The 26,538-nt window shown below is 44.4% G+C and overlaps 1 protein-coding gene and 9 non-coding genes across 12 annotated transcripts; all 10 read left to right on the top strand.

The window, feature by feature from the left end:
• Nucleotides 1–933: 933 nt before the first annotated feature.
• Nucleotides 934–1,124, top strand: LOC130316526 (U2 spliceosomal RNA). The gene has a single exon (XR_008863836.1). It is a non-coding gene; the product is annotated as a U2 spliceosomal RNA (small nuclear RNA).
• A 2,091-nt stretch (nucleotides 1,125–3,215) lies between these two features.
• On the top strand, nucleotides 3,216–3,406 carry LOC130316525 (U2 spliceosomal RNA). The gene has a single exon (XR_008863835.1). It is a non-coding gene; the product is annotated as a U2 spliceosomal RNA (small nuclear RNA).
• Nucleotides 3,407–5,495: 2,089 nt separating this feature from the next.
• LOC130316524 (U2 spliceosomal RNA) lies at nucleotides 5,496–5,686 on the top strand. The gene has a single exon (XR_008863834.1). It is a non-coding gene; the product is annotated as a U2 spliceosomal RNA (small nuclear RNA).
• Nucleotides 5,687–7,770: 2,084 nt separating this feature from the next.
• On the top strand, nucleotides 7,771–7,961 carry LOC130316523 (U2 spliceosomal RNA). The gene has a single exon (XR_008863833.1). It is a non-coding gene; the product is annotated as a U2 spliceosomal RNA (small nuclear RNA).
• Nucleotides 7,962–10,044: 2,083 nt separating this feature from the next.
• Nucleotides 10,045–10,235, top strand: LOC130316522 (U2 spliceosomal RNA). The gene has a single exon (XR_008863832.1). It is a non-coding gene; the product is annotated as a U2 spliceosomal RNA (small nuclear RNA).
• Nucleotides 10,236–12,322: 2,087 nt separating this feature from the next.
• On the top strand, nucleotides 12,323–12,513 carry LOC130316521 (U2 spliceosomal RNA). Its single transcript, XR_008863831.1, has one exon. It is a non-coding gene; the product is annotated as a U2 spliceosomal RNA (small nuclear RNA).
• A 2,087-nt stretch (nucleotides 12,514–14,600) lies between these two features.
• LOC130316520 (U2 spliceosomal RNA) lies at nucleotides 14,601–14,791 on the top strand. The gene has a single exon (XR_008863830.1). It is a non-coding gene; the product is annotated as a U2 spliceosomal RNA (small nuclear RNA).
• Nucleotides 14,792–16,879: 2,088 nt separating this feature from the next.
• Nucleotides 16,880–17,070, top strand: LOC130316519 (U2 spliceosomal RNA). The gene has a single exon (XR_008863829.1). It is a non-coding gene; the product is annotated as a U2 spliceosomal RNA (small nuclear RNA).
• Nucleotides 17,071–19,154: 2,084 nt separating this feature from the next.
• LOC130316517 (U2 spliceosomal RNA) lies at nucleotides 19,155–19,345 on the top strand. Its single transcript, XR_008863828.1, has one exon. It is a non-coding gene; the product is annotated as a U2 spliceosomal RNA (small nuclear RNA).
• A 2,031-nt stretch (nucleotides 19,346–21,376) lies between these two features.
• LOC130316515 (uncharacterized) lies at nucleotides 21,377–26,215 on the top strand. Of its 3 annotated transcripts, XM_056552791.1 has the most exons (6): nucleotides 21,377–22,949; nucleotides 23,199–23,333; nucleotides 24,416–24,464; nucleotides 24,555–24,596; nucleotides 25,260–25,349; nucleotides 26,012–26,215. In XM_056552791.1, the coding sequence occupies exons 1-6, from the start codon at nucleotides 21,657–21,659 to the stop codon at nucleotides 26,071–26,073; spliced, it is 1,671 nt and encodes a 556-aa protein (XP_056408766.1). In that variant the 5' UTR covers nucleotides 21,377–21,656; the 3' UTR covers nucleotides 26,074–26,215. The 3 variants fall into 3 exon arrangements, 1 of the variants encoding a protein (XP_056408766.1); XR_008863826.1 differs by lacking the exons at nucleotides 24,416–24,464; nucleotides 24,555–24,596 and having other exon boundaries at nucleotides 25,260–25,318; nucleotides 26,012–26,073; XR_008863825.1 differs by lacking the exons at nucleotides 24,416–24,464; nucleotides 24,555–24,596 and having other exon boundaries at nucleotides 26,012–26,051.
• Nucleotides 26,216–26,538: the final 323 nt, after the last annotated feature.

Genomic DNA, 26,538 nt, shown 5'->3' with positions numbered 1-26,538 from the left:
GATTTCGGCGGAGAAATATATATATATATATATATATATATATATATATATATATATATATGCGCACACACACACATAGATATAAACGTATTCTCCGTTGAGATATTGCAGCCGCTGCTGTGTCCAGGCCCAGGAGCCTTAGCACTGTGCTGTGATGTCACTCAATACCACTGACATCACTAGGTGTAAACAACATCTCTCCTTTGCTGTGTATGTGACTATGGAGCTGTTTGGTGATGTCGTCTATTACGGCCTTCATAGAAGCAACAGGAGATTGTTGCATCCATCTTGAACCCTCAGAACTACAGTGCTATGATGTCACTCACTTCCACAGGCCTTGCAGAGTGTAAACAACAACAACCCAGCTTTGTTGTGTATGTAACCAAAGGGATTTGTGATGTCACCTAGAACCTTCACAGCAGCGACAGCTTTATGAGGAGCATCAGCACTGCTCTGCCTGAGCAGAACCATCACCGCCATAGGTTGTCAAATAACCCGGATTTAACCCACACAGGTAAGTCCAATGGGGTGCAGGCATGTCCTCTATGCTTACAGCTTCCCGTGGGTGTTGGTTTGATACCGTTTGGGGACAGCCAAGGAGGCATCTGCAGGCAACAAAGGTAGGTGTGTGCTTGTGAGTGTGTTTCCTATGCAGATCCTAAGCCCAGTGTCACATGCAAGTAGGAGGAGTAAGAAGGGTTCCTGGCAAATCCGGGTTATGGATTGCATTTAAAAAGGCCCCGTGGGAGTGCAATGGGCCCCTGTCTTGCTGCTTAGCAATAATGGTATGGGTTTAGGTTCTGCTGTGTGTACTGGTGGTTGACTGCCCCCCAGCCCAGAGTGTGCATGGAAAATTGTCTGGCAGCCTCCCTGACAGCAAGCAGTGATAGTGCCCATGAAGGGGACCTTGTTGGGCCCGCCCCTTTCACGGTTATCGCTTCTCGGCCTTTTGGCTAAGATCAAGTGTAGTATCTGTTCTTATCAGTTTAATATCTGATACGTCCCCTATCTGGGGACCATATATTAAATGGATTTTTGAGAACGGGGGCCGATTTCGAAGCTTGCTTCCGTCGCCCTATGCATTGACCCGATATGGCAGTATCTTCGGGTACAGTGCACCACCCCCTTACAGGGTTAAAAAGAAAGATTCCTACTTTCATTGCTACCTGCTTGCTGGCTAGCCAGCTAGCCAGCCCTGTGGGCCTTGCTGCTGCTGCAGCCAAAAAACAAAAGGTGGTGCTGCTGCTGCTTCTTCTGCTGCTTCTGCTTCTGCTTGTGTCTGGCCCCTGTTGGAGCGTCCAGGCACAGGACTTCTGCTGCTGCTGACTAAATGGCCTCCTTAATTGGATCATTTGAGTAGCCAGCACACCTGTGCAGGTAGGGCATGACATGATAGGCAGCTGCCTTGATAGCGGGTGGGTGCTGAATGTTCCTAATTGACAAAATAAGATTAATGCTTATGAAGAAATATAAAATCTCATCCCTTCCCCAATATCGCGCCACACCCCTACCCCTTAATTCCCTGGTTGAACGTGATGGACATATGTCTTTTTTCGACCGTACTAACTATGTAACTATGTAACATAACATGGGGGGGGGGTCTCCTGGCTGTTCACACAGGTGTGTCATTGCTGTACATTGACCATGCATTGCTTCTGTGGTATTGCAAAGGCAAAGACAAATGCTTCCAGCCATCCATTGCACTAATGGATTGGTCATCAGCTGGCTGTCTATGTCCCGCATCAATATAGACCAAAGTACAGAGGGTTAGGCTATGCTATTGTGCACCTACCTGATGCATCAGAAGGTGCGAGGCCCTTGCTAAATTCTGTGCACAGACTTTGAGATCTATGCTTTAGACTGTATCTAAACCTGCTCCAACATGGACTGACATTCTGGCCTACTTTCAGCCGATGCGACTTGTCTGTCGCTGAACAGTCGCTTTTTATGTATTCAGCACCTATGTATAATGTTGTAAAAATGCTCTAGAAGCTAAAGTCGCAGAAATGTCACACATATTTGGCCTGCAACTTTCTGTGCGACAAATTCAGACAGGAAAAATCAGTATAAATCCTTAGAAAATTATCCCCCAGTGTCTCCATCTGCTGGCGGTATTGAATAAGCATTGCTGCACTGATGGGGTATGCATTAGACGAAAAAAAAGAAGAAAAAGAAGAATAATACGCCCAGAAAAGAGGCGAAAAGGAGAAAAACGTAAAAAAAACGTGAAAAAAAAGTAAGAGGAAGAGAAGGGAAAAAAAGGTGGAAATGGGTTTAAAAGTGATTTCGGCGGAGAAATATATATATATATATATATATATATATATATATATATATATATATGCGCACACACACACATAGATATAAACGTATTCTCCGTTGAGATATTGCAGCCGCTGCTGTGTCCAGGCCCAGGAGCCTTAGCACTGTGCTGTGATGTCACTCAATACCACTGACATCACTAGGTGTAAACAACATCTCTCCTTTGCTGTGTATGTGACTATGGAGCTGTTTGGTGATGTCGTCTATTACGGCCTTCATAGAAGCAACAGGAGATTGTTGCATCCATCTTGAACCCTCAGAACTACAGTGCTATGATGTCACTCACTTCCACAGGCCTTGCAGAGTGTAAACAACAACAACCCAGCTTTGTTGTGTATGTAACCAAAGGGATTTGTGATGTCACCTAGAACCTTCACAGCAGCGACAGCTTTATGAGGAGCATCAGCACTGCTCTGCCTGAGCAGAACCATCACCGCCATAGGTTGTCAAATAACCCGGATTTAACCCACACAGGTAAGTCCAATGGGGTGCAGGCATGTCCTCTATGCTTACAGCTTCCCGTGGGTGTTGGTTTGATACCGTTTGGGGACAGCCAAGGAGGCATCTGCAGGCAACAAAGGTAGGTGTGTGCTTGTGAGTGTGTTTCCTATGCAGATCCTAAGCCCAGTGTCACATGCAAGTAGGAGGAGTAAGAAGGGTTCCTGGCAAATCCGGGTTATGGATTGCATTTAAAAAGGCCCCGTGGGAGTGCAATGGGCCCCTGTCTTGCTGCTTAGCAATAATGGTATGGGTTTAGGTTCTGCTGTGTGTACTGGTGGTTGACTGCCCCCCAGCCCAGAGTGTGCATGGAAAATTGTCTGGCAGCCTCCCTGACAGCAAGCAGTGATAGTGCCCATGAAGGGGACCTTGTTGGGCCCGCCCCTTTCACGGTTATCGCTTCTCGGCCTTTTGGCTAAGATCAAGTGTAGTATCTGTTCTTATCAGTTTAATATCTGATACGTCCCCTATCTGGGGACCATATATTAAATGGATTTTTGAGAACGGGGGCCGATTTCGAAGCTTGCTTCCGTCGCCCTATGCATTGACCCGATATGGCAGTATCTTCGGGTACAGTGCACCACCCCCTTACAGGGTTAAAAAGAAAGATTCCTACTTTCATTGCTACCTGCTTGCTGGCTAGCCAGCTAGCCAGCCCTGTGGGCCTTGCTGCTGCTGCAGCCAAAAAACAAAAGGTGGTGCTGCTGCTGCTTCTTCTGCTGCTTCTGCTTCTGCTTGTGTCTGGCCCCTGTTGGAGCGTCCAGGCACAGGACTTCTGCTGCTGCTGACTAAATGGCCTCCTTAATTGGATCATTTGAGTAGCCAGCACACCTGTGCAGGTAGGGCATGACATGATAGGCAGCTGCCTTGATAGCGGGTGGGTGCTGAATGTTCCTAATTGACAAAATAAGATTAATGCTTATGAAGAAATATAAAATCTCATCCCTTCCCCAATATCGCGCCACACCCCTACCCCTTAATTCCCTGGTTGAACGTGATGGACATATGTCTTTTTTCGACCGTACTAACTATGTAACTATGTAACATAACATGGGGGGGGGGGTCTCCTGGCTGTTCACACAGGTGTGTCATTGCTGTACATTGACCATGCATTGCTTCTGTGGTATTGCAAAGGCAAAGACAAATGCTTCCAGCCATCCATTGCACTAATGGATTGGTCATCAGCTGGCTGTCTATGTCCCGCATCAATATAGACCAAAGTACAGAGGGTTAGGCTATGCTATTGTGCACCTACCTGATGCATCAGAAGGTGCGAGGCCCTTGCTAAATTCTGTGCACAGACTTTGAGATCTATGCTTTAGACTGTATCTAAACCTGCTCCAACATGGACTGACATTCTGGCCTACTTTCAGCCGATGCGACTTGTCTGTCGCTGAACAGTCGCTTTTTATGTATTCAGCACCTATGTATAATGTTGTAAAAATGCTCTAGAAGCTAAAGTCGCAGAAATGTCACACATATTTGGCCTGCAACTTTCTGTGCGACAAATTCAGACAGGAAAAATCAGTATAAATCCTTAGAAAATTATCCCCCAGTGTCTCCATCTGCTGGCGGTATTGAATAAGCATTGCTGCACTGATGGGGTATGCATTAGACGAAAAAAAAGAAGAAAAAGAAGAATAATACGCCCAGAAAAGAGGCGAAAAGGAGAAAAACGTAAAAAAACGTGAAAAAAAAGTAAGAGGAAGAGAAGGGAAAAAAAGGTGGAAATGGGTTTAAAAGTGATTTCGGCGGAGAAATATATATATATATATATATATATATATATATATATATATATATGCGCACACACACACATAGATATAAACGTATTCTCCGTTGAGATATTGCAGCCGCTGCTGTGTCCAGGCCCAGGAGCCTTAGCACTGTGCTGTGATGTCACTCAATACCACTGACATCACTAGGTGTAAACAACATCTCTCCTTTGCTGTGTATGTGACTATGGAGCTGTTTGGTGATGTCGTCTATTACGGCCTTCATAGAAGCAACAGGAGATTGTTGCATCCATCTTGAACCCTCAGAACTACAGTGCTATGATGTCACTCACTTCCACAGGCCTTGCAGAGTGTAAACAACAACAACCCAGCTTTGTTGTGTATGTAACCAAAGGGATTTGTGATGTCACCTAGAACCTTCACAGCAGCGACAGCTTTATGAGGAGCATCAGCACTGCTCTGCCTGAGCAGAACCATCACCGCCATAGGTTGTCAAATAACCCGGATTTAACCCACACAGGTAAGTCCAATGGGGTGCAGGCATGTCCTCTATGCTTACAGCTTCCCGTGGGTGTTGGTTTGATACCGTTTGGGGACAGCCAAGGAGGCATCTGCAGGCAACAAAGGTAGGTGTGTGCTTGTGAGTGTGTTTCCTATGCAGATCCTAAGCCCAGTGTCACATGCAAGTAGGAGGAGTAAGAAGGGTTCCTGGCAAATCCGGGTTATGGATTGCATTTAAAAAGGCCCCGTGGGAGTGCAATGGGCCCCTGTCTTGCTGCTTAGCAATAATGGTATGGGTTTAGGTTCTGCTGTGTGTACTGGTGGTTGACTGCCCCCCAGCCCAGAGTGTGCATGGAAAATTGTCTGGCAGCCTCCCTGACAGCAAGCAGTGATAGTGCCCATGAAGGGGACCTTGTTGGGCCCGCCCCTTTCACGGTTATCGCTTCTCGGCCTTTTGGCTAAGATCAAGTGTAGTATCTGTTCTTATCAGTTTAATATCTGATACGTCCCCTATCTGGGGACCATATATTAAATGGATTTTTGAGAACGGGGGCCGATTTCGAAGCTTGCTTCCGTCGCCCTATGCATTGACCCGATATGGCAGTATCTTCGGGTACAGTGCACCACCCCCTTACAGGGTTAAAAAGAAAGATTCCTACTTTCATTGCTACCTGCTTGCTGGCTAGCCAGCTAGCCAGCCCTGTGGGCCTTGCTGCTGCTGCAGCCAAAAAACAAAAGGTGGTGCTGCTGCTGCTTCTTCTGCTGCTTCTGCTTCTGCTTGTGTCTGGCCCCTGTTGGAGCGTCCAGGCACAGGACTTCTGCTGCTGCTGACTAAATGGCCTCCTTAATTGGATCATTTGAGTAGCCAGCACACCTGTGCAGGTAGGGCATGACATGATAGGCAGCTGCCTTGATAGCGGGTGGGTGCTGAATGTTCCTAATTGACAAAATAAGATTAATGCTTATGAAGAAATATAAAATCTCATCCCTTCCCCAATATCGCGCCACACCCCTACCCCTTAATTCCCTGGTTGAACGTGATGGACATATGTCTTTTTTCGACCGTACTAACTATGTAACTATGTAACATAACATGGGGGGGGGGTCTCCTGGCTGTTCACACAGGTGTGTCATTGCTGTACATTGACCATGCATTGCTTCTGTGGTATTGCAAAGGCAAAGACAAATGCTTCCAGCCATCCATTGCACTAATGGATTGGTCATCAGCTGGCTGTCTATGTCCCGCATCAATATAGACCAAAGTACAGAGGGTTAGGCTATGCTATTGTGCACCTACCTGATGCATCAGAAGGTGCGAGGCCCTTGCTAAATTCTGTGCACAGACTTTGAGATCTATGCTTTAGACTGTATCTAAACCTGCTCCAACATGGACTGACATTCTGGCCTACTTTCAGCCGATGCGACTTGTCTGTCGCTGAACAGTCGCTTTTTATGTATTCAGCACCTATGTATAATGTTGTAAAAATGCTCTAGAAGCTAAAGTCGCAGAAATGTCACACATATTTGGCCTGCAACTTTCTGTGCGACAAATTCAGACAGGAAAAATCAGTATAAATCCTTAGAAAATTATCCCCCAGTGTCTCCATCTGCTGGCGGTATTGAATAAGCATTGCTGCACTGATGGGGTATGCATTAGACGAAAAAAAAGAAGAAAAAGAGAATAATACGCCCAGAAAAGAGGCGAAAAGGAGAAAAACGTAAAAAAACGTGAAAAAAAAGTAAGAGGAAGAGAAGGGAAAAAAAGGTGGAAATGGGTTTAAAAGTGATTTCGGCGGAGAAATATATATATATATATATATATATATATATATATATATATGCGCACACACACACATAGATATAAACGTATTCTCCGTTGAGAATATTGCAGCCGCTGCTGTGTCCAGGCCCAGGAGCCTTAGCACTGTGCTGTGATGTCACTCAATACCACTGACATCACTAGGTGTAAACAACATCTCTCCTTTGCTGTGTATGTGACTATGGAGCTGTTTGGTGATGTCGTCTATTACGGCCTTCATAGAAGCAACAGGAGATTGTTGCATCCATCTTGAACCCTCAGAACTACAGTGCTATGATGTCACTCACTTCCACAGGCCTTGCAGAGTGTAAACAACAACAACCCAGCTTTGTTGTGTATGTAACCAAAGGGATTTGTGATGTCACCTAGAACCTTCACAGCAGCGACAGCTTTATGAGGAGCATCAGCACTGCTCTGCCTGAGCAGAACCATCACCGCCATAGGTTGTCAAATAACCCGGATTTAACCCACACAGGTAAGTCCAATGGGGTGCAGGCATGTCCTCTATGCTTACAGCTTCCCGTGGGTGTTGGTTTGATACCGTTTGGGGACAGCCAAGGAGGCATCTGCAGGCAACAAAGGTAGGTGTGTGCTTGTGAGTGTGTTTCCTATGCAGATCCTAAGCCCAGTGTCACATGCAAGTAGGAGGAGTAAGAAGGGTTCCTGGCAAATCCGGGTTATGGATTGCATTTAAAAAGGCCCCGTGGGAGTGCAATGGGCCCCTGTCTTGCTGCTTAGCAATAATGGTATGGGTTTAGGTTCTGCTGTGTGTACTGGTGGTTGACTGCCCCCCAGCCCAGAGTGTGCATGGAAAATTGTCTGGCAGCCTCCCTGACAGCAAGCAGTGATAGTGCCCATGAAGGGGACCTTGTTGGGCCCGCCCCTTTCACGGTTATCGCTTCTCGGCCTTTTGGCTAAGATCAAGTGTAGTATCTGTTCTTATCAGTTTAATATCTGATACGTCCCCTATCTGGGGACCATATATTAAATGGATTTTTGAGAACGGGGGCCGATTTCGAAGCTTGCTTCCGTCGCCCTATGCATTGACCCGATATGGCAGTATCTTCGGGTACAGTGCACCACCCCCTTACAGGGTTAAAAAGAAAGATTCCTACTTTCATTGCTACCTGCTTGCTGGCTAGCCAGCTAGCCAGCCCTGTGGGCCTTGCTGCTGCTGCAGCCAAAAAACAAAAGGTGGTGCTGCTGCTGCTTCTTCTGCTGCTTCTGCTTCTGCTTGTGTCTGGCCCCTGTTGGAGCGTCCAGGCACAGGACTTCTGCTGCTGCTGACTAAATGGCCTCCTTAATTGGATCATTTGAGTAGCCAGCACACCTGTGCAGGTAGGGCATGACATGATAGGCAGCTGCCTTGATAGCGGGTGGGTGCTGAATGTTCCTAATTGACAAAATAAGATTAATGCTTATGAAGAAATATAAAATCTCATCCCTTCCCCAATATCGCGCCACACCCCTACCCCTTAATTCCCTGGTTGAACGTGATGGACATATGTCTTTTTTCGACCGTACTAACTATGTAACTATGTAACATAACATGGGGGGGGGGGTCTCCTGGCTGTTCACACAGGTGTGTCATTGCTGTACATTGACCATGCATTGCTTCTGTGGTATTGCAAAGGCAAAGACAAATGCTTCCAGCCATCCATTGCACTAATGGATTGGTCATCAGCTGGCTGTCTATGTCCCGCATCAATATAGACCAAAGTACAGAGGGTTAGGCTATGCTATTGTGCACCTACCTGATGCATCAGAAGGTGCGAGGCCCTTGCTAAATTCTGTGCACAGACTTTGAGATCTATGCTTTAGACTGTATCTAAACCTGCTCCAACATGGACTGACATTCTGGCCTACTTTCAGCCGATGCGACTTGTCTGTCGCTGAACAGTCGCTTTTTATGTATTCAGCACCTATGTATAATGTTGTAAAAATGCTCTAGAAGCTAAAGTCGCAGAAATGTCACACATATTTGGCCTGCAACTTTCTGTGCGACAAATTCAGACAGGAAAAATCAGTATAAATCCTTAGAAAATTATCCCCCAGTGTCTCCATCTGCTGGCGGTATTGAATAAGCATTGCTGCACTGATGGGGTATGCATTAGACGAAAAAAAAGAAGAAAAAGAAGAATAATACGCCCAGAAAAGAGGCGAAAAGGAGAAAAACGTAAAAAAACGTGAAAAAAAAGTAAGAGGAAGAGAAGGGAAAAAAAGGTGGAAATGGGTTTAAAAGTGATTTCGGCGGAGATATATATATATATATATATATATATATATATATATATATGCGCACACACACACATAGATATAAACGTATTCTCCGTTGAGATATTGCAGCCGCTGCTGTGTCCAGGCCCAGGAGCCTTAGCACTGTGCTGTGATGTCACTCAATACCACTGACATCACTAGGTGTAAACAACATCTCTCCTTTGCTGTGTATGTGACTATGGAGCTGTTTGGTGATGTCGTCTATTACGGCCTTCATAGAAGCAACAGGAGATTGTTGCATCCATCTTGAACCCTCAGAACTACAGTGCTATGATGTCACTCACTTCCACAGGCCTTGCAGAGTGTAAACAACAACAACCCAGCTTTGTTGTGTATGTAACCAAAGGGATTTGTGATGTCACCTAGAACCTTCACAGCAGCGACAGCTTTATGAGGAGCATCAGCACTGCTCTGCCTGAGCAGAACCATCACCGCCATAGGTTGTCAAATAACCCGGATTTAACCCACACAGGTAAGTCCAATGGGGTGCAGGCATGTCCTCTATGCTTACAGCTTCCCGTGGGTGTTGGTTTGATACCGTTTGGGGACAGCCAAGGAGGCATCTGCAGGCAACAAAGGTAGGTGTGTGCTTGTGAGTGTGTTTCCTATGCAGATCCTAAGCCCAGTGTCACATGCAAGTAGGAGGAGTAAGAAGGGTTCCTGGCAAATCCGGGTTATGGATTGCATTTAAAAAGGCCCCGTGGGAGTGCAATGGGCCCCTGTCTTGCTGCTTAGCAATAATGGTATGGGTTTAGGTTCTGCTGTGTGTACTGGTGGTTGACTGCCCCCCAGCCCAGAGTGTGCATGGAAAATTGTCTGGCAGCCTCCCTGACAGCAAGCAGTGATAGTGCCCATGAAGGGGACCTTGTTGGGCCCGCCCCTTTCACGGTTATCGCTTCTCGGCCTTTTGGCTAAGATCAAGTGTAGTATCTGTTCTTATCAGTTTAATATCTGATACGTCCCCTATCTGGGGACCATATATTAAATGGATTTTTGAGAACGGGGGCCGATTTCGAAGCTTGCTTCCGTCGCCCTATGCATTGACCCGATATGGCAGTATCTTCGGGTACAGTGCACCACCCCCTTACAGGGTTAAAAAGAAAGATTCCTACTTTCATTGCTACCTGCTTGCTGGCTAGCCAGCTAGCCAGCCCTGTGGGCCTTGCTGCTGCTGCAGCCAAAAAACAAAAGGTGGTGCTGCTGCTGCTGCTTCTTCTGCTGCTTCTGCTTCTGCTTGTGTCTGGCCCCTGTTGGAGCGTCCAGGCACAGGACTTCTGCTGCTGCTGACTAAATGGCCTCCTTAATTGGATCATTTGAGTAGCCAGCACACCTGTGCAGGTAGGGCATGACATGATAGGCAGCTGCCTTGATAGCGGGTGGGTGCTGAATGTTCCTAATTGACAAAATAAGATTAATGCTTATGAAGAAATATAAAATCTCATCCCTTCCCCAATATCGCGCCACACCCCTACCCCTTAATTCCCTGGTTGAACGTGATGGACATATGTCTTTTTTCGACCGTACTAACTATGTAACTATGTAACATAACATGGGGGGGGGGTCTCCTGGCTGTTCACACAGGTGTGTCATTGCTGTACATTGACCATGCATTGCTTCTGTGGTATTGCAAAGGCAAAGACAAATGCTTCCAGCCATCCATTGCACTAATGGATTGGTCATCAGCTGGCTGTCTATGTCCCGCATCAATATAGACCAAAGTACAGAGGGTTAGGCTATGCTATTGTGCACCTACCTGATGCATCAGAAGGTGCGAGGCCCTTGCTAAATTCTGTGCACAGACTTTGAGATCTATGCTTTAGACTGTATCTAAACCTGCTCCAACATGGACTGACATTCTGGCCTACTTTCAGCCGATGCGACTTGTCTGTCGCTGAACAGTCGCTTTTTATGTATTCAGCACCTATGTATAATGTTGTAAAAATGCTCTAGAAGCTAAAGTCGCAGAAATGTCACACATATTTGGCCTGCAACTTTCTGTGCGACAAATTCAGACAGGAAAAATCAGTATAAATCCTTAGAAAATTATCCCCCAGTGTCTCCATCTGCTGGCGGTATTGAATAAGCATTGCTGCACTGATGGGGTATGCATTAGACGAAAAAAAAGAAGAAAAAGAAGAATAATACGCCCAGAAAAGAGGCGAAAAGGAGAAAAACGTAAAAAAACGTGAAAAAAAAGTAAGAGGGAGAGAAGGGAAAAAAAGGTGGAAATGGGTTTAAAAGTGATTTCGGCGGAGAAATATATATATATATATATATATATATATATATATATATATGCGCACACACACACATAGATATAAACGTATTCTCCGTTGAGATATTGCAGCCGCTGCTGTGTCCAGGCCCAGGAGCCTTAGCACTGTGCTGTGATGTCACTCAATACCACTGACATCACTAGGTGTAAACAACATCTCTCCTTTGCTGTGTATGTGACTATGGAGCTGTTTGGTGATGTCGTCTATTACGGCCTTCATAGAAGCAACAGGAGATTGTTGCATCCATCTTGAACCCTCAGAACTACAGTGCTATGATGTCACTCACTTCCACAGGCCTTGCAGAGTGTAAACAACAACAACCCAGCTTTGTTGTGTATGTAACCAAAGGGATTTGTGATGTCACCTAGAACCTTCACAGCAGCGACAGCTTTATGAGGAGCATCAGCACTGCTCTGCCTGAGCAGAACCATCACCGCCATAGGTTGTCAAATAACCCGGATTTAACCCACACAGGTAAGTCCAATGGGGTGCAGGCATGTCCTCTATGCTTACAGCTTCCCGTGGGTGTTGGTTTGATACCGTTTGGGGACAGCCAAGGAGGCATCTGCAGGCAACAAAGGTAGGTGTGTGCTTGTGAGTGTGTTTCCTATGCAGATCCTAAGCCCAGTGTCACATGCAAGTAGGAGGAGTAAGAAGGGTTCCTGGCAAATCCGGGTTATGGATTGCATTTAAAAAGGCCCCGTGGGAGTGCAATGGGCCCCTGTCTTGCTGCTTAGCAATAATGGTATGGGTTTAGGTTCTGCTGTGTGTACTGGTGGTTGACTGCCCCCCAGCCCAGAGTGTGCATGGAAAATTGTCTGGCAGCCTCCCTGACAGCAAGCAGTGATAGTGCCCATGAAGGGGACCTTGTTGGGCCCGCCCCTTTCACGGTTATCGCTTCTCGGCCTTTTGGCTAAGATCAAGTGTAGTATCTGTTCTTATCAGTTTAATATCTGATACGTCCCCTATCTGGGGACCATATATTAAATGGATTTTTGAGAACGGGGGCCGATTTCGAAGCTTGCTTCCGTCGCCCTATGCATTGACCCGATATGGCAGTATCTTCGGGTACAGTGCACCACCCCCTTACAGGGTTAAAAAGAAAGATTCCTACTTTCATTGCTACCTGCTTGCTGGCTAGCCAGCTAGCCAGCCCTGTGGGCCTTGCTGCTGCTGCAGCCAAAAAACAAAAGGTGGTGCTGCTGCTGCTGCTTCTGCTGCTTCTGCTTCTGCTTGTGTCTGGCCCCTGTTGGAGCGTCCAGGCACAGGACTTCTGCTGCTGCTGACTAAATGGCCTCCTTAATTGGATCATTTGAGTAGCCAGCACACCTGTGCAGGTAGGGCATGACATGATAGGCAGCTGCCTTGATAGCGGGTGGGTGCTGAATGTTCCTAATTGACAAAATAAGATTAATGCTTATGAAGAAATATAAAATCTCATCCCTTCCCCAATATCGCGCCACACCCCTACCCCTTAATTCCCTGGTTGAACGTGATGGACATATGTCTTTTTTCGACCGTACTAACTATGTAACTATGTAACATAACATGGGGGGGGGGGTCTCCTGGCTGTTCACACAGGTGTGTCATTGCTGTACATTGACCATGCATTGCTTCTGTGGTATTGCAAAGGCAAAGACAAATGCTTCCAGCCATCCATTGCACTAATGGATTGGTCATCAGCTGGCTGTCTATGTCCCGCATCAATATAGACCAAAGTACAGAGGGTTAGGCTATGCTATTGTGCACCTACCTGATGCATCAGAAGGTGCGAGGCCCTTGCTAAATTCTGTGCACAGACTTTGAGATCTATGCTTTAGACTGTATCTAAACCTGCTCCAACATGGACTGACATTCTGGCCTACTTTCAGCCGATGCGACTTGTCTGTCGCTGAACAGTCGCTTTTTATGTATTCAGCACCTATGTATAATGTTGTAAAAATGCTCTAGAAGCTAAAGTCGCAGAAATGTCACACATATTTGGCCTGCAACTTTCTGTGCGACAAATTCAGACAGGAAAAATCAGTATAAATCCTTAGAAAATTATCCCCCAGTGTCTCCATCTGCTGGCGGTATTGAATAAGCATTGCTGCACTGATGGGGTATGCATTAGACGAAAAAAAAGAAGAAAAAGAAGAATAATACGCCCAGAAAAGAGGCGAAAAGGAGAAAAACGTAAAAAAACGTGAAAAAAAAGTAAGAGGAAGAGAAGGGAAAAAAAGGTGGAAATGGGTTTAAAAGTGATTTCGGCGGAGAAATATATATATATATATATATATATATATATATATATATATATGCGCACACACACACATAGATATAAACGTATTCTCCGTTGAGATATTGCAGCCGCTGCTGTGTCCAGGCCCAGGAGCCTTAGCACTGTGCTGTGATGTCACTCAATACCACTGACATCACTAGGTGTAAACAACATCTCTCCTTTGCTGTGTATGTGACTATGGAGCTGTTTGGTGATGTCGTCTATTACGGCCTTCATAGAAGCAACAGGAGATTGTTGCATCCATCTTGAACCCTCAGAACTACAGTGCTATGATGTCACTCACTTCCACAGGCCTTGCAGAGTGTAAACAACAACAACCCAGCTTTGTTGTGTATGTAACCAAAGGGATTTGTGATGTCACCTAGAACCTTCACAGCAGCGACAGCTTTATGAGGAGCATCAGCACTGCTCTGCCTGAGCAGAACCATCACCGCCATAGGTTGTCAAATAACCCGGATTTAACCCACACAGGTAAGTCCAATGGGGTGCAGGCATGTCCTCTATGCTTACAGCTTCCCGTGGGTGTTGGTTTGATACCGTTTGGGGACAGCCAAGGAGGCATCTGCAGGCAACAAAGGTAGGTGTGTGCTTGTGAGTGTGTTTCCTATGCAGATCCTAAGCCCAGTGTCACATGCAAGTAGGAGGAGTAAGAAGGGTTCCTGGCAAATCCGGGTTATGGATTGCATTTAAAAAGGCCCCGTGGGAGTGCAATGGGCCCCTGTCTTGCTGCTTAGCAATAATGGTATGGGTTTAGGTTCTGCTGTGTGTACTGGTGGTTGACTGCCCCCCAGCCCAGAGTGTGCATGGAAAATTGTCTGGCAGCCTCCCTGACAGCAAGCAGTGATAGTGCCCATGAAGGGGACCTTGTTGGGCCCGCCCCTTTCACGGTTATCGCTTCTCGGCCTTTTGGCTAAGATCAAGTGTAGTATCTGTTCTTATCAGTTTAATATCTGATACGTCCCCTATCTGGGGACCATATATTAAATGGATTTTTGAGAACGGGGGCCGATTTCGAAGCTTGCTTCCGTCGCCCTATGCATTGACCCGATATGGCAGTATCTTCGGGTACAGTGCACCACCCCCTTACAGGGTTAAAAAGAAAGATTCCTACTTTCATTGCTACCTGCTTGCTGGCTAGCCAGCTAGCCAGCCCTGTGGGCCTTGCTGCTGCTGCAGCCAAAAAACAAAAGGTGGTGCTGCTGCTGCTTCTTCTGCTGCTTCTGCTTCTGCTTGTGTCTGGCCCCTGTTGGAGCGTCCAGGCACAGGACTTCTGCTGCTGCTGACTAAATGGCCTCCTTAATTGGATCATTTGAGTAGCCAGCACACCTGTGCAGGTAGGGCATGACATGATAGGCAGCTGCCTTGATAGCGGGTGGGTGCTGAATGTTCCTAATTGACAAAATAAGATTAATGCTTATGAAGAAATATAAAATCTCATCCCTTCCCCAATATCGCGCCACACCCCTACCCCTTAATTCCCTGGTTGAACGTGATGGACATATGTCTTTTTTCGACCGTACTAACTATGTAACTATGTAACATAACATGGGGGGGGGGTCTCCTGGCTGTTCACACAGGTGTGTCATTGCTGTACATTGACCATGCATTGCTTCTGTGGTATTGCAAAGGCAAAGACAAATGCTTCCAGCCATCCATTGCACTAATGGATTGGTCATCAGCTGGCTGTCTATGTCCCGCATCAATATAGACCAAAGTACAGAGGGTTAGGCTATGCTATTGTGCACCTACCTGATGCATCAGAAGGTGCGAGGCCCTTGCTAAATTCTGTGCACAGACTTTGAGATCTATGCTTTAGACTGTATCTAAACCTGCTCCAACATGGACTGACATTCTGGCCTACTTTCAGCCGATGCGACTTGTCTGTCGCTGAACAGTCGCTTTTTATGTATTCAGCACCTATGTATAATGTTGTAAAAATGCTCTAGAAGCTAAAGTCGCAGAAATGTCACACATATTTGGCCTGCAACTTTCTGTGCGACAAATTCAGACAGGAAAAATCAGTATAAATCCTTAGAAAATTATCCCCCAGTGTCTCCATCTGCTGGCGGTATTGAATAAGCATTGCTGCACTGATGGGGTATGCATTAGACGAAAAAAAAGAAGAAAAAGAAGAATAATACGCCCAGAAAAGAGGCGAAAAGGAGAAAAACGTAAAAAAACGTGAAAAAAAAGTAAGAGGAAGAGAAGGGAAAAAAAGGTGGAAATGGGTTTAAAAGTGATTTCGGCGGAGAAATATATATATATATATATATATATATATATATATATATATATATGCGCACACACACACATAGATATAAACGTATTCTCCGTTGAGATATTGCAGCCGCTGCTGTGTCCAGGCCCAGGAGCCTTAGCACTGTGCTGTGATGTCACTCAATACCACTGACATCACTAGGTGTAAACAACATCTCTCCTTTGCTGTGTATGTGACTATGGAGCTGTTTGGTGATGTCGTCTATTACGGCCTTCATAGAAGCAACAGGAGATTGTTGCATCCATCTTGAACCCTCAGAACTACAGTGCTATGATGTCACTCACTTCCACAGGCCTTGCAGAGTGTAAACAACAACAACCCAGCTTTGTTGTGTATGTAACCAAAGGGATTTGTGATGTCACCTAGAACCTTCACAGCAGCGACAGCTTTATGAGGAGCATCAGCACTGCTCTGCCTGAGCAGAACCATCACCGCCATAGGTTGTCAAATAACCCGGATTTAACCCACACAGGTAAGTCCAATGGGGTGCAGGCATGTCCTCTATGCTTACAGCTTCCCGTGGGTGTTGGTTTGATACCGTTTGGGGACAGCCAAGGAGGCATCTGCAGGCAACAAAGGTAGGTGTGTGCTTGTGAGTGTGTTTCCTATGCAGATCCTAAGCCCAGTGTCACATGCAAGTAGGAGGAGTAAGAAGGGTTCCTGGCAAATCCGGGTTATGGATTGCATTTAAAAAGGCCCCGTGGGAGTGCAATGGGCCCCTGTCTTGCTGCTTAGCAATAATGGTATGGGTTTAGGTTCTGCTGTGTGTACTGGTGGTTGACTGCCCCCCAGCCCAGAGTGTGCATGGAAAATTGTCTGGCAGCCTCCCTGACAGCAAGCAGTGATAGTGCCCATGAAGGGGACCTTGTTGGGCCCGCCCCTTTCACGGTTATCGCTTCTCGGCCTTTTGGCTAAGATCAAGTGTAGTATCTGTTCTTATCAGTTTAATATCTGATACGTCCCCTATCTGGGGACCATATATTAAATGGATTTTTGAGAACGGGGGCCGATTTCGAAGCTTGCTTCCGTCGCCCTATGCATTGACCCGATATGGCAGTATCTTCGGGTACAGTGCACCACCCCCTTACAGGGTTAAAAAGAAAGATTCCTACTTTCATTGCTACCTGCTTGCTGGCTAGCCAGCTAGCCAGCCCTGTGGGCCTTGCTGCTGCTGCAGCCAAAAAACAAAAGGTGGTGCTGCTGCTGCTTCTTCTGCTGCTTCTGCTTCTGCTTGTGTCTGGCCCCTGTTGGAGCGTCCAGGCACAGGACTTCTGCTGCTGCTGACTAAATGGCCTCCTTAATTGGATCATTTGAGTAGCCAGCACACCTGTGCAGGTAGGGCATGACATGATAGGCAGCTGCCTTGATAGCGGGTGGGTGCTGAATGTTCCTAATTGACAAAATAAGATTAATGCTTATGAAGAAATATAAAATCTCATCCCTTCCCCAATATCGCGCCACACCCCTACCCCTTAATTCCCTGGTTGAACGTGATGGACATATGTCTTTTTTCGACCGTACTAACTATGTAACTATGTAACATAACATGGGGGGGGGGTCTCCTGGCTGTTCACACAGGTGTGTCATTGCTGTACATTGACCATGCATTGCTTCTGTGGTATTGCAAAGGCAAAGACAAATGCTTCCAGCCATCCATTGCACTAATGGATTGGTCATCAGCTGGCTGTCTATGTCCCGCATCAATATAGACCAAAGTACAGAGGGTTAGGCTATGCTATTGTGCACCTACCTGATGCATCAGAAGGTGCGAGGCCCTTGCTAAATTCTGTGCACAGACTTTGAGATCTATGCTTTAGACTGTATCTAAACCTGCTCCAACATGGACTGACATTCTGGCCTACTTTCAGCCGATGCGACTTGTCTGTCGCTGAACAGTCGCTTTTTATGTATTCAGCACCTATGTATAATGTTGTAAAAATGCTCTAGAAGCTAAAGTCGCAGAAATGTCACACATATTTGGCCTGCAACTTTCTGTGCGACAAATTCAGACAGGAAAAATCAGTATAAATCCTTAGAAAATTATCCCCCAGTGTCTCCATCTGCTGGCGGTATTGAATAAGCATTGCTGCACTGATGGGGTATGCATTAGACGAAAAAAAAGAAGAAAAAGAAGAATAATACGCCCAGAAAAGAGGCGAAAAGGAGAAAAACGTAAAAAAACGTGAAAAAAAAGTAAGAGGAAGAGAAGGGAAAAAAAGGTGGAAATGGGTTTAAAAGTGATTTCGGCGGAGAAATATATATATATATATATATATATATATATATATATATATGCGCACACACACACATAGATATAAACGTATTCTCCGTTGAGATATTGCAGCCGCTGCTGTGTCCAGGCCCAGGAGCCTTAGCACTGTGCTGTGATGTCACTCAATACCACTGACATCACTAGGTGTAAACAACATCTCTCCTTTGCTGTGTATGTGACTATGGAGCTGTTTGGTGATGTCGTCTATTACGGCCTTCATAGAAGCAACAGGAGATTGTTGCATCCATCTTGAACCCTCAGAACTACAGTGCTATGATGTCACTCACTTCCACAGGCCTTGCAGAGTGTAAACAACAACAACCCAGCTTTGTTGTGTATGTAACCAAAGGGATTTGTGATGTCACCTAGAACCTTCACAGCAGCGACAGCTTTATGAGGAGCATCAGCACTGCTCTGCCTGAGCAGAACCATCACCGCCATAGGTTGTCAAATAACCCGGATTTAACCCACACAGGTAAGTCCAATGGGGTGCAGGCATGTCCTCTATGCTTACAGCTTCCCGTGGGTGTTGGTTTGATACCGTTTGGGGACAGCCAAGGAGGCATCTGCAGGCAACAAAGGTAGGTGTGTGCTTGTGAGTGTGTTTCCTATGCAGATCCTAAGCCCAGTGTCACATGCAAGTAGGAGGAGTAAGAAGGGTTCCTGGCAAATCCGGGTTATGGATTGCATTTAAAAAGGCCCCGTGGGAGTGCAATGGGCCCCTGTCTTGCTGCTTAGCAATAATGGTATGGGTTTAGGTTCTGCTGTGTGTACTGGTGGTTGACTGCCCCCCAGCCCAGAGTGTGCATGGAAAATTGTCTGGCAGCCTCCCTGACAGCAAGCAGTGATAGTGCCCATGAAGGGGACCTTGTTGGGCCCGCCCCTTTCACGGTTATCGCTTCTCGGCCTTTTGGCTAAGATCAAGTGTAGTATCTGTTCTTATCAGTTTAATATCTGATACGTCCCCTATCTGGGGACCATATATTAAATGGATTTTTGAGAACGGGGGCCGATTTCGAAGCTTGCTTCCGTCGCCCTATGCATTGACCCGATATGGCAGTATCTTCGGGTACAGTGCACCACCCCCTTACAGGGTTAAAAAGAAAGATTCCTACTTTCATTGCTACCTGCTTGCTGGCTAGCCAGCTAGCCAGCCCTGTGGGCCTTGCTGCTGCTGCAGCCAAAAAACAAAAGGTGGTGCTGCTGCTGCTTCTTCTGCTGCTTCTGCTTCTGCTTGTGTCTGGCCCCTGTTGGAGCGTCCAGGCACAGGACTTCTGCTGCTGCTGACTAAATGGCCTCCTTAATTGGATCATTTGAGTAGCCAGCACACCTGTGCAGGTAGGGCATGACATGATAGGCAGCTGCCTTGATAGCGGGTGGGTGCTGAATGTTCCTAATTGACAAAATAAGATTAATGCTTATGAAGAAATATAAAATCTCATCCCTTCCCCAATATCGCGCCACACCCCTACCCCTTAATTCCCTGGTTGAACGTGATGGACATATGTCTTTTTTCGACCGTACTAACTATGTAACTATGTAACATAACATGGGGGGGGGGTCTCCTGGCTGTTCACACAGGTGTGTCATTGCTGTACATTGACCATGCATTGCTTCTGTGGTATTGCAAAGGCAAAGACAAATGCTTCCAGCCATCCATTGCACTAATGGATTGGTCATCAGCTGGCTGTCTATGTCCCGCATCAATATAGACCAAAGTACAGAGGGTTAGGCTATGCTATTGTGCACCTACCTGATGCATCAGAAGGTGCGAGGCCCTTGCTAAATTCTGTGCACAGACTTTGAGATCTATGCTTTAGACTGTATCTAAACCTGCTCCAACATGGACTGACATTCTGGCCTACTTTCAGCCGATGCGACTTGTCTGTCGCTGAACAGTCGCTTTTTATGTATTCAGCACCTATGTATAATGTTGTAAAAATGCTCTAGAAGCTAAAGTCGCAGAAATGTCACACATATTTGGCCTGCAACTTTCTGTGCGACAAATTCAGACAGGAAAAATCAGTATAAATCCTTAGAAAATTATCCCCCAGTGTCTCCATCTGCTGGCGGTATTGAATAAGCATTGCTGCACTGATGGGGTATGCATTAGACGAAAAAAAAGAAGAAAAAGAAGAATAATACGCCCAGAAAAGAGGCGAAAAGGAGAAAAACGTAAAAAAACGTGAAAAAAAAGTAAGAGGAAGAGAAGGGAAAAAAAGGTGGAAATGGGTTTAAAAGTGATTTCGGCGGAGAAATATATATATATATATATATATATATATATATATATATATATATGCGCACACACACACATAGATATAAACGTATTCTCCGTTGAGATATTGCAGCCGCTGCTGTGTCCAGGCCCAGGAGCCTTAGCACTGTGCTGTGATGTCACTCAATACCACTGACATCACTAGGTGTAAACAACATCTCTCCTTTGCTGTGTATGTGACTATGGAGCTGTTTGGTGATGTCGTCTATTACGGCCTTCATAGAAGCAACAGGAGATTGTTGCATCCATCTTGAACCCTCAGAACTACAGTGCTATGATGTCACTCACTTCCACAGGCCTTGCAGAGTGTAAACAACAACAACCCAGCTTTGTTGTGTATGTAACCAAAGGGATTTGTGATGTCACCTAGAACCTTCACAGCAGCGACAGCTTTATGAGGAGCATCAGCACTGCTCTGCCTGAGCAGAACCATCACCGCCATAGGTTGTCAAATAACCCGGATTTAACCCACACAGGTAAGTCCAATGGGGTGCAGGCATGTCCTCTATGCTTACAGCTTCCCGTGGGTGTTGGTTTGATACCGTTTGGGGACAGCCAAGGAGGCATCTGCAGGCAACAAAGGTAGGTGTGTGCTTGTGAGTGTGTTTCCTATGCAGATCCTAAGCCCAGTGTCACATGCAAGTAGGAGGAGTAAGAAGGGTTCCTGGCAAATCCGGGTTATGGATTGCATTTAAAAAGGCCCCGTGGGAGTGCAATGGGCCCCTGTCTTGCTGCTTAGCAATAATGGTATGGGTTTAGGTTCTGCTGTGTGTACTGGTGGTTGACTGCCCCCCAGCCCAGAGTGTGCATGGAAAATTGTCTGGCAGCCTCCCTGACAGCAAGCAGTGATAGTGCCCATGAAGGGGACCTTGTTGGGCCCGCCCCTTTCACGGTTATCGCTTCTCGGCCTTTTGGCTAAGGTATAGGGATATACCTTGGCTGATCCGGTTCCTGCTTTTGTGGGTGCTCTGAGACCCCCCTCCTCGGCCCTGGGACATCGCCCTTCGTTGGGCTTAAGTCCCTTGCTGCTATTGGGGAGGGGGCCCACCTCAGTGTAGAGTTGCGATCCCCCTTTGCCTTAGGGACCTAGTGTCTCTTTGGTGCGCTTGATTGTGAGCATGGCGTCAGCCAGTGACGGAGATCCAGGCATGGTACCATCTTATGCCAAGCTCAAGAACTCAGTACGTATATCGTACTTGGAGGACCAGAGAAAGAACCGGGACCTGAAGTACATCGTGGAGCAAGTTCTGCTGGGCGTCTTTGGATTAAGGAAGCATGAGATATTATCCATCCAAGATTATCCGAAAAGAGGAGTATACGATGTTACTTTTACGGAAGGAGGTATTTACAAGGACTTTGTTATACAGATGAAGAAGGTAAGCGGAGATGCCCGCTTGAGTGGAATAAGAATTGTTGAGCACTTTCCCGATGAACTTATGCTTTTAGTTATAAAAATGTACTCTCCATACGTTAAAGAAGATGAAATTGTTGTGTTTTTAAGGAATTTTTGTAAAAAAATTATAAATAGAGGGAAAGTGATGAATGAGTGTGGAATATGGTCCTCTAAGTGGAAGTTTCTGGTTGAGTTCAAAGAAGATCTATTACTCCCAGGACGAAAGGTTATGCCTCCAGCTCGGTTCAAGTTAGGAAATGTAAATGGTGACGTGTTTTTCCCAGGAATGCCCAATTTCTGCAGAGCTTGTAGAAGATATGGACATGATAAAAACGTATGTGAGAGTACATGTACAAATTGTGGCAGCACTGAGCACTCCTCCAGAGAATGCACAAAAGAAAAGAAATGCAGTTTATGTTACAGAGTTGACCATTTGTATGCTTCTTGTCCTCACAGAAACAAAGAGAAACAACAGAGAAGCCAGCCAGACCCCCGTCATATGAACAGAGAAGACAGCAAACCAGAAGAAAACCCAACTGATCAACATGGTGAGTCTGCTACCTCTGATGAAGATGGATATGAGAAACCCTCCAGCATGAAGGTAAGAAGAAAGGAGAAGAAAGCATGGCAGACAGGAGCTCCTCTCTCGCAGCAGAGGGGTAGTAACCTGGATGAAGCTGTCAGCAAGCCTCAGAGTGCCCCCCTGAGGAAGCCAGAAAATGTTGGGGCTAAGAGAAGAAAGACCGGAACAGGAAGAGAAGAGGCGTTTGTGGAAGAAGAGGGGGGGGTAGGGATGCCATCAGGTGTTCCAGCCCCCTCCCCAAGTGAAACAGGCAACTCGTCCATGGTTCCCGACACGGTGGAAGTCGTTGTGCCCGACCAGCTGCCCGGGGTGGCTCCGACAGGTCATCCCGGGGAGGAGATGGACACTGGGCAAGGTGACGGAGACGGGACAACCCCTGTTCCGGCGAAGAGGAATCCTCTCCTTAGTCCCCTACCGGAGGATCTTCAGGAGGAGGTAATGGAGGAGTCAGACGGTAGCAGCTCACCGGAATCTCTGGTGACAGTGAGATCAGAAGGGGAAAATGATAGTTTTGGGGGTCTGGCTGATGAGGATGAGATAGAATGTGCACAAAGATATTGAAAGTGGTCTCTCTGTAACCTTTAATGATGGCGCTCCATGGACTCTCCCTCAATGTGAGGGGCCTTAAGACACACGCAAGAAGAACTGCTATTTTTAATTTTTTATCCTTTTTGTCTGCATCAGTTTTCTTCTTACAGGAATGTGGCATCCCTCACCAAGCATCATACAAGAAATATGAAGAAGACTGGAAGCATGGCCCCTCAGTGTGGTCAGGGTCCAACGCATCTAAATCTGGAGGAGTTGCTATACTTTTTAAGGGTAATGTTAATATAATTTTTAAGCAAGAGATTTTACCAGGAAGGATTTTATTAGTTAAAGCTTTTATAAATGGTTTTACATGGCAGTTTTTAAACTTTTATGGTTCACCTGATAAAAAAGAAAGAGAAGAGATGTTAGAGATTTTACCTCTTTTTATTAATGATTCTTATCCTTTGATTTTAGCTGGGGATTTTAATTGTGTTTTAAGAGGTGAGAAAAGATATTCTCGAGCTACTAGTAGAAATTATGATAAGACATCTAACATTTTAAAAAATATTACTTTAGATTTTAGGCTTATAGATGTTTTTAAAAAATGTAATCCAAATTTACCTGATACTGAAGGCATTACATGGAGTAATGTGAATTGTAGCTCGAGGATTGATTTTATCTTCTCTTCTCAAAATGTTTTACCTGCCAAATGTGAGCTTTTAACTAATATATTTTCTGATCATAAATGTCTTCTATTTGTTTTAAATCCTGTTCCTGGTTTTAAGAGGGGTATTGGTTCATGGAAATTGAACATATCTCTTTTAGAAGATAAAATAATCTTAACAGAATACGCCAATTTTTATAATAAATGTAAAAATAATAGAGACCCAAATATAGATATAAAAGTATGGTGGGAAAATATGAAGAAAAAAACTAAAGATTTTTTTATAAAACAAGGTATCCAAAAAGCTAAAGATAAAAGACATTGTTATGATATTTTAAATACACATCTTCAAACTCTTTTTAAATTGCACAATATAGGGATAGATGTAAAAGATGATATTGTTAACATTAAAAAAGAAATAAAAACATTTTTAAATGAAAAAGGTAAAGAGATCATTTTTAAAGCTAAAATCAAACATATTGAAAATAACGAAAAATGTACAAGATATTTTTTTAAAAAATCTAATCAAAAAAGAGTCCATATCGAAAAACTAGAAGGAGAAGTGGAGATGAATAAAATTTTATTTAAAGTACAATGTTATTATAGGGAACTTTTTAATGAGAAAAAAATAGATGCTAATTTCATGAACGATGCCTTAAACAAAATAGAACGTGTTTTAGAGAATAATTCTCAATCCTTTCTTTTACAGTCTATCCCAGAGAAGGAAATATTGGATACCATAAACAGTTTTAATTTGGGTAAAGTACCAGGGTCTGATGGCCTGCCAATCGAATTTTATAAGGTTTTTTATGAGGTTTTAAAAGATGATCTTTTATCTCTTTTTACAGATGTTTTTAATACCAAGATTTTACCACAGTCATGGAAAATGGGTGAGGTTTCTCTGCTCTTTAAAAAAGGTGATAAAGAGGATATTAGGAATTGGAGACCAATAACCCTTTTAAACGCTGATTATAAAATAATGGCTAAAATATGTGCAAACAGACTAAAAAATGTTATAGATAAATTAATACATAATAATCAAGTGTGTGGTATACCGGGTAGAAACATGTGGGAAAATTTAAACCTCATAAAAGATATAATAGAAGATGCTAAAATAAGGAAAAGTAATTTAGCAATTTTAACAATAGACTTTGAAAAAGCATTTGACAGAGTCTCGCACTGTTTTTTATTTAATGTTTTAAATAAAATGGGCATACCAGAAGGTTTTTTAACGTCACTCAAAGCCTTTTATAATGACTGTTTTAGCAAAATTTTAATTAATGGTTTTAAGACTGAAATGGTTCCTTTAAAATCTGGTGTGAAGCAGGGTTGCCCCCTATCACCCCTTTTATTTATTTGTGCACTAGAGCCACTTTTATGTGTCATAAGAGGTGATAAACAGATCCGTGGGATAAGGCTCCCCGGAGGAAATGGTCTTGAAGCTAAAGTAGTCAGTTATATGGATGATGTAGCAGTGACATGTCAAGATAGCCTGGCACTTAAAAAAACTTTAACACAAATTAACTATTTCTGTTGTGCTTCTGGTTTTAAAGTGAATTTTAACAAGTGCGAGATTTTAAAAGTCGGCAAGCTGGATACAAGAGACATAAAGGTACCGGTAGTAGAAAAAGTAAAAATTTTAGGTGTGTATTTTAATGAATTAAATAATGGAAACGAAAGCTGGGAGCTAACAATGCAAAAGGTGAACCAAAAATTATGTGTATGGAGACTAAGAGACCTTACAATGGAAGGAAAAGTGCTGATTTTAAAGATGGTGATTTTACCTTTGCTTTTATATTTAAGTTTAGTGTTCCCACCTAACACACATATAATACGTAAAGTCTCAAAAGTCTGTTACACCTTTTTTTGGAATTCCAAATATGAGAAGTTAAAAAGAGAAATTGTATCTAAACCTAAAGAGAAAGGGGGGAAAAGTTTTACTGATTTTACTGCGTTCCTTTATACAAAATTCTTTTCATTGTGTCTTAAGAATGTTTTTAAAGACAACTATTGGTCGTTCTTTTTGCGCTATAATGTTGGTAATCTCATGAGACACCATGGTTGGTTTGAAACAGATCTTAAACACCCTTATGCTTTTAACCTCCCTATTACTTATTGTATTTTAGAAAAGATTGTTTCTCTTTTTAAACTGTTTGATTTTAGTAAAGATATTCTAATCGATGGGAAAAAACTTACGAGAGTCATTTTAAACAATATTAACATGTGCCAAGTTGGAAATTTTAATGATGATAAATGTAAAGAAATCTGGAGAATTGTGAACTCATTTTATCTTTTTAACTCACAGAAGGACTTATCCTGGAGCTGCATCCACAGTTGCCTTCCGTGCCGGGCTTTCCAACACCGTAGAGGATTTGCAAGCACAGCAAAGTGTCCAAGAGAGGGATGCCACGAAGAGGAGACTGTTTTACATCTTTTATGGACATGTGATTTTTCTAGAAGGATATGGACTAAAATGCTGCCACTTTTAAACAAAATTGCTGCTATAAAAGACTTGGACTATAATATGGTTTTATATGGGTGTTTGGATTGTCCCGGCGAACAAGAGAAACGGAAGGCATGGCAAATAATAAACTGTGTGAAGGCAGCTCTGTGGAAAAATAGGAATATTTTATTATTTAAAAAGGACATTTTATCTTTCGATGATGTTATTGGAATGATATTAAGTGAAATGTACATCTATCTTTTAATCGATAAACAAAGTGATGAGTTTGCATTCTTAAAATGGCATTTTACCGACTGGCATATGTGAAATTGTAAAATTGTAAGTTTTTTATGTTCCCCTGGTTTTAATGCTATGTAACTATGTAACTA

This window comes from Hyla sarda, unplaced genomic scaffold (genome assembly GCF_029499605.1).
Source record: "Hyla sarda isolate aHylSar1 unplaced genomic scaffold, aHylSar1.hap1 scaffold_1935, whole genome shotgun sequence".
NCBI classification, from domain to species: Eukaryota; Metazoa; Chordata; class Amphibia; order Anura; family Hylidae; genus Hyla; species Hyla sarda.
Note: the sequence above shows the minus strand (reverse complement) of the source record. Positions and strands in the feature narration are given on the sequence as shown.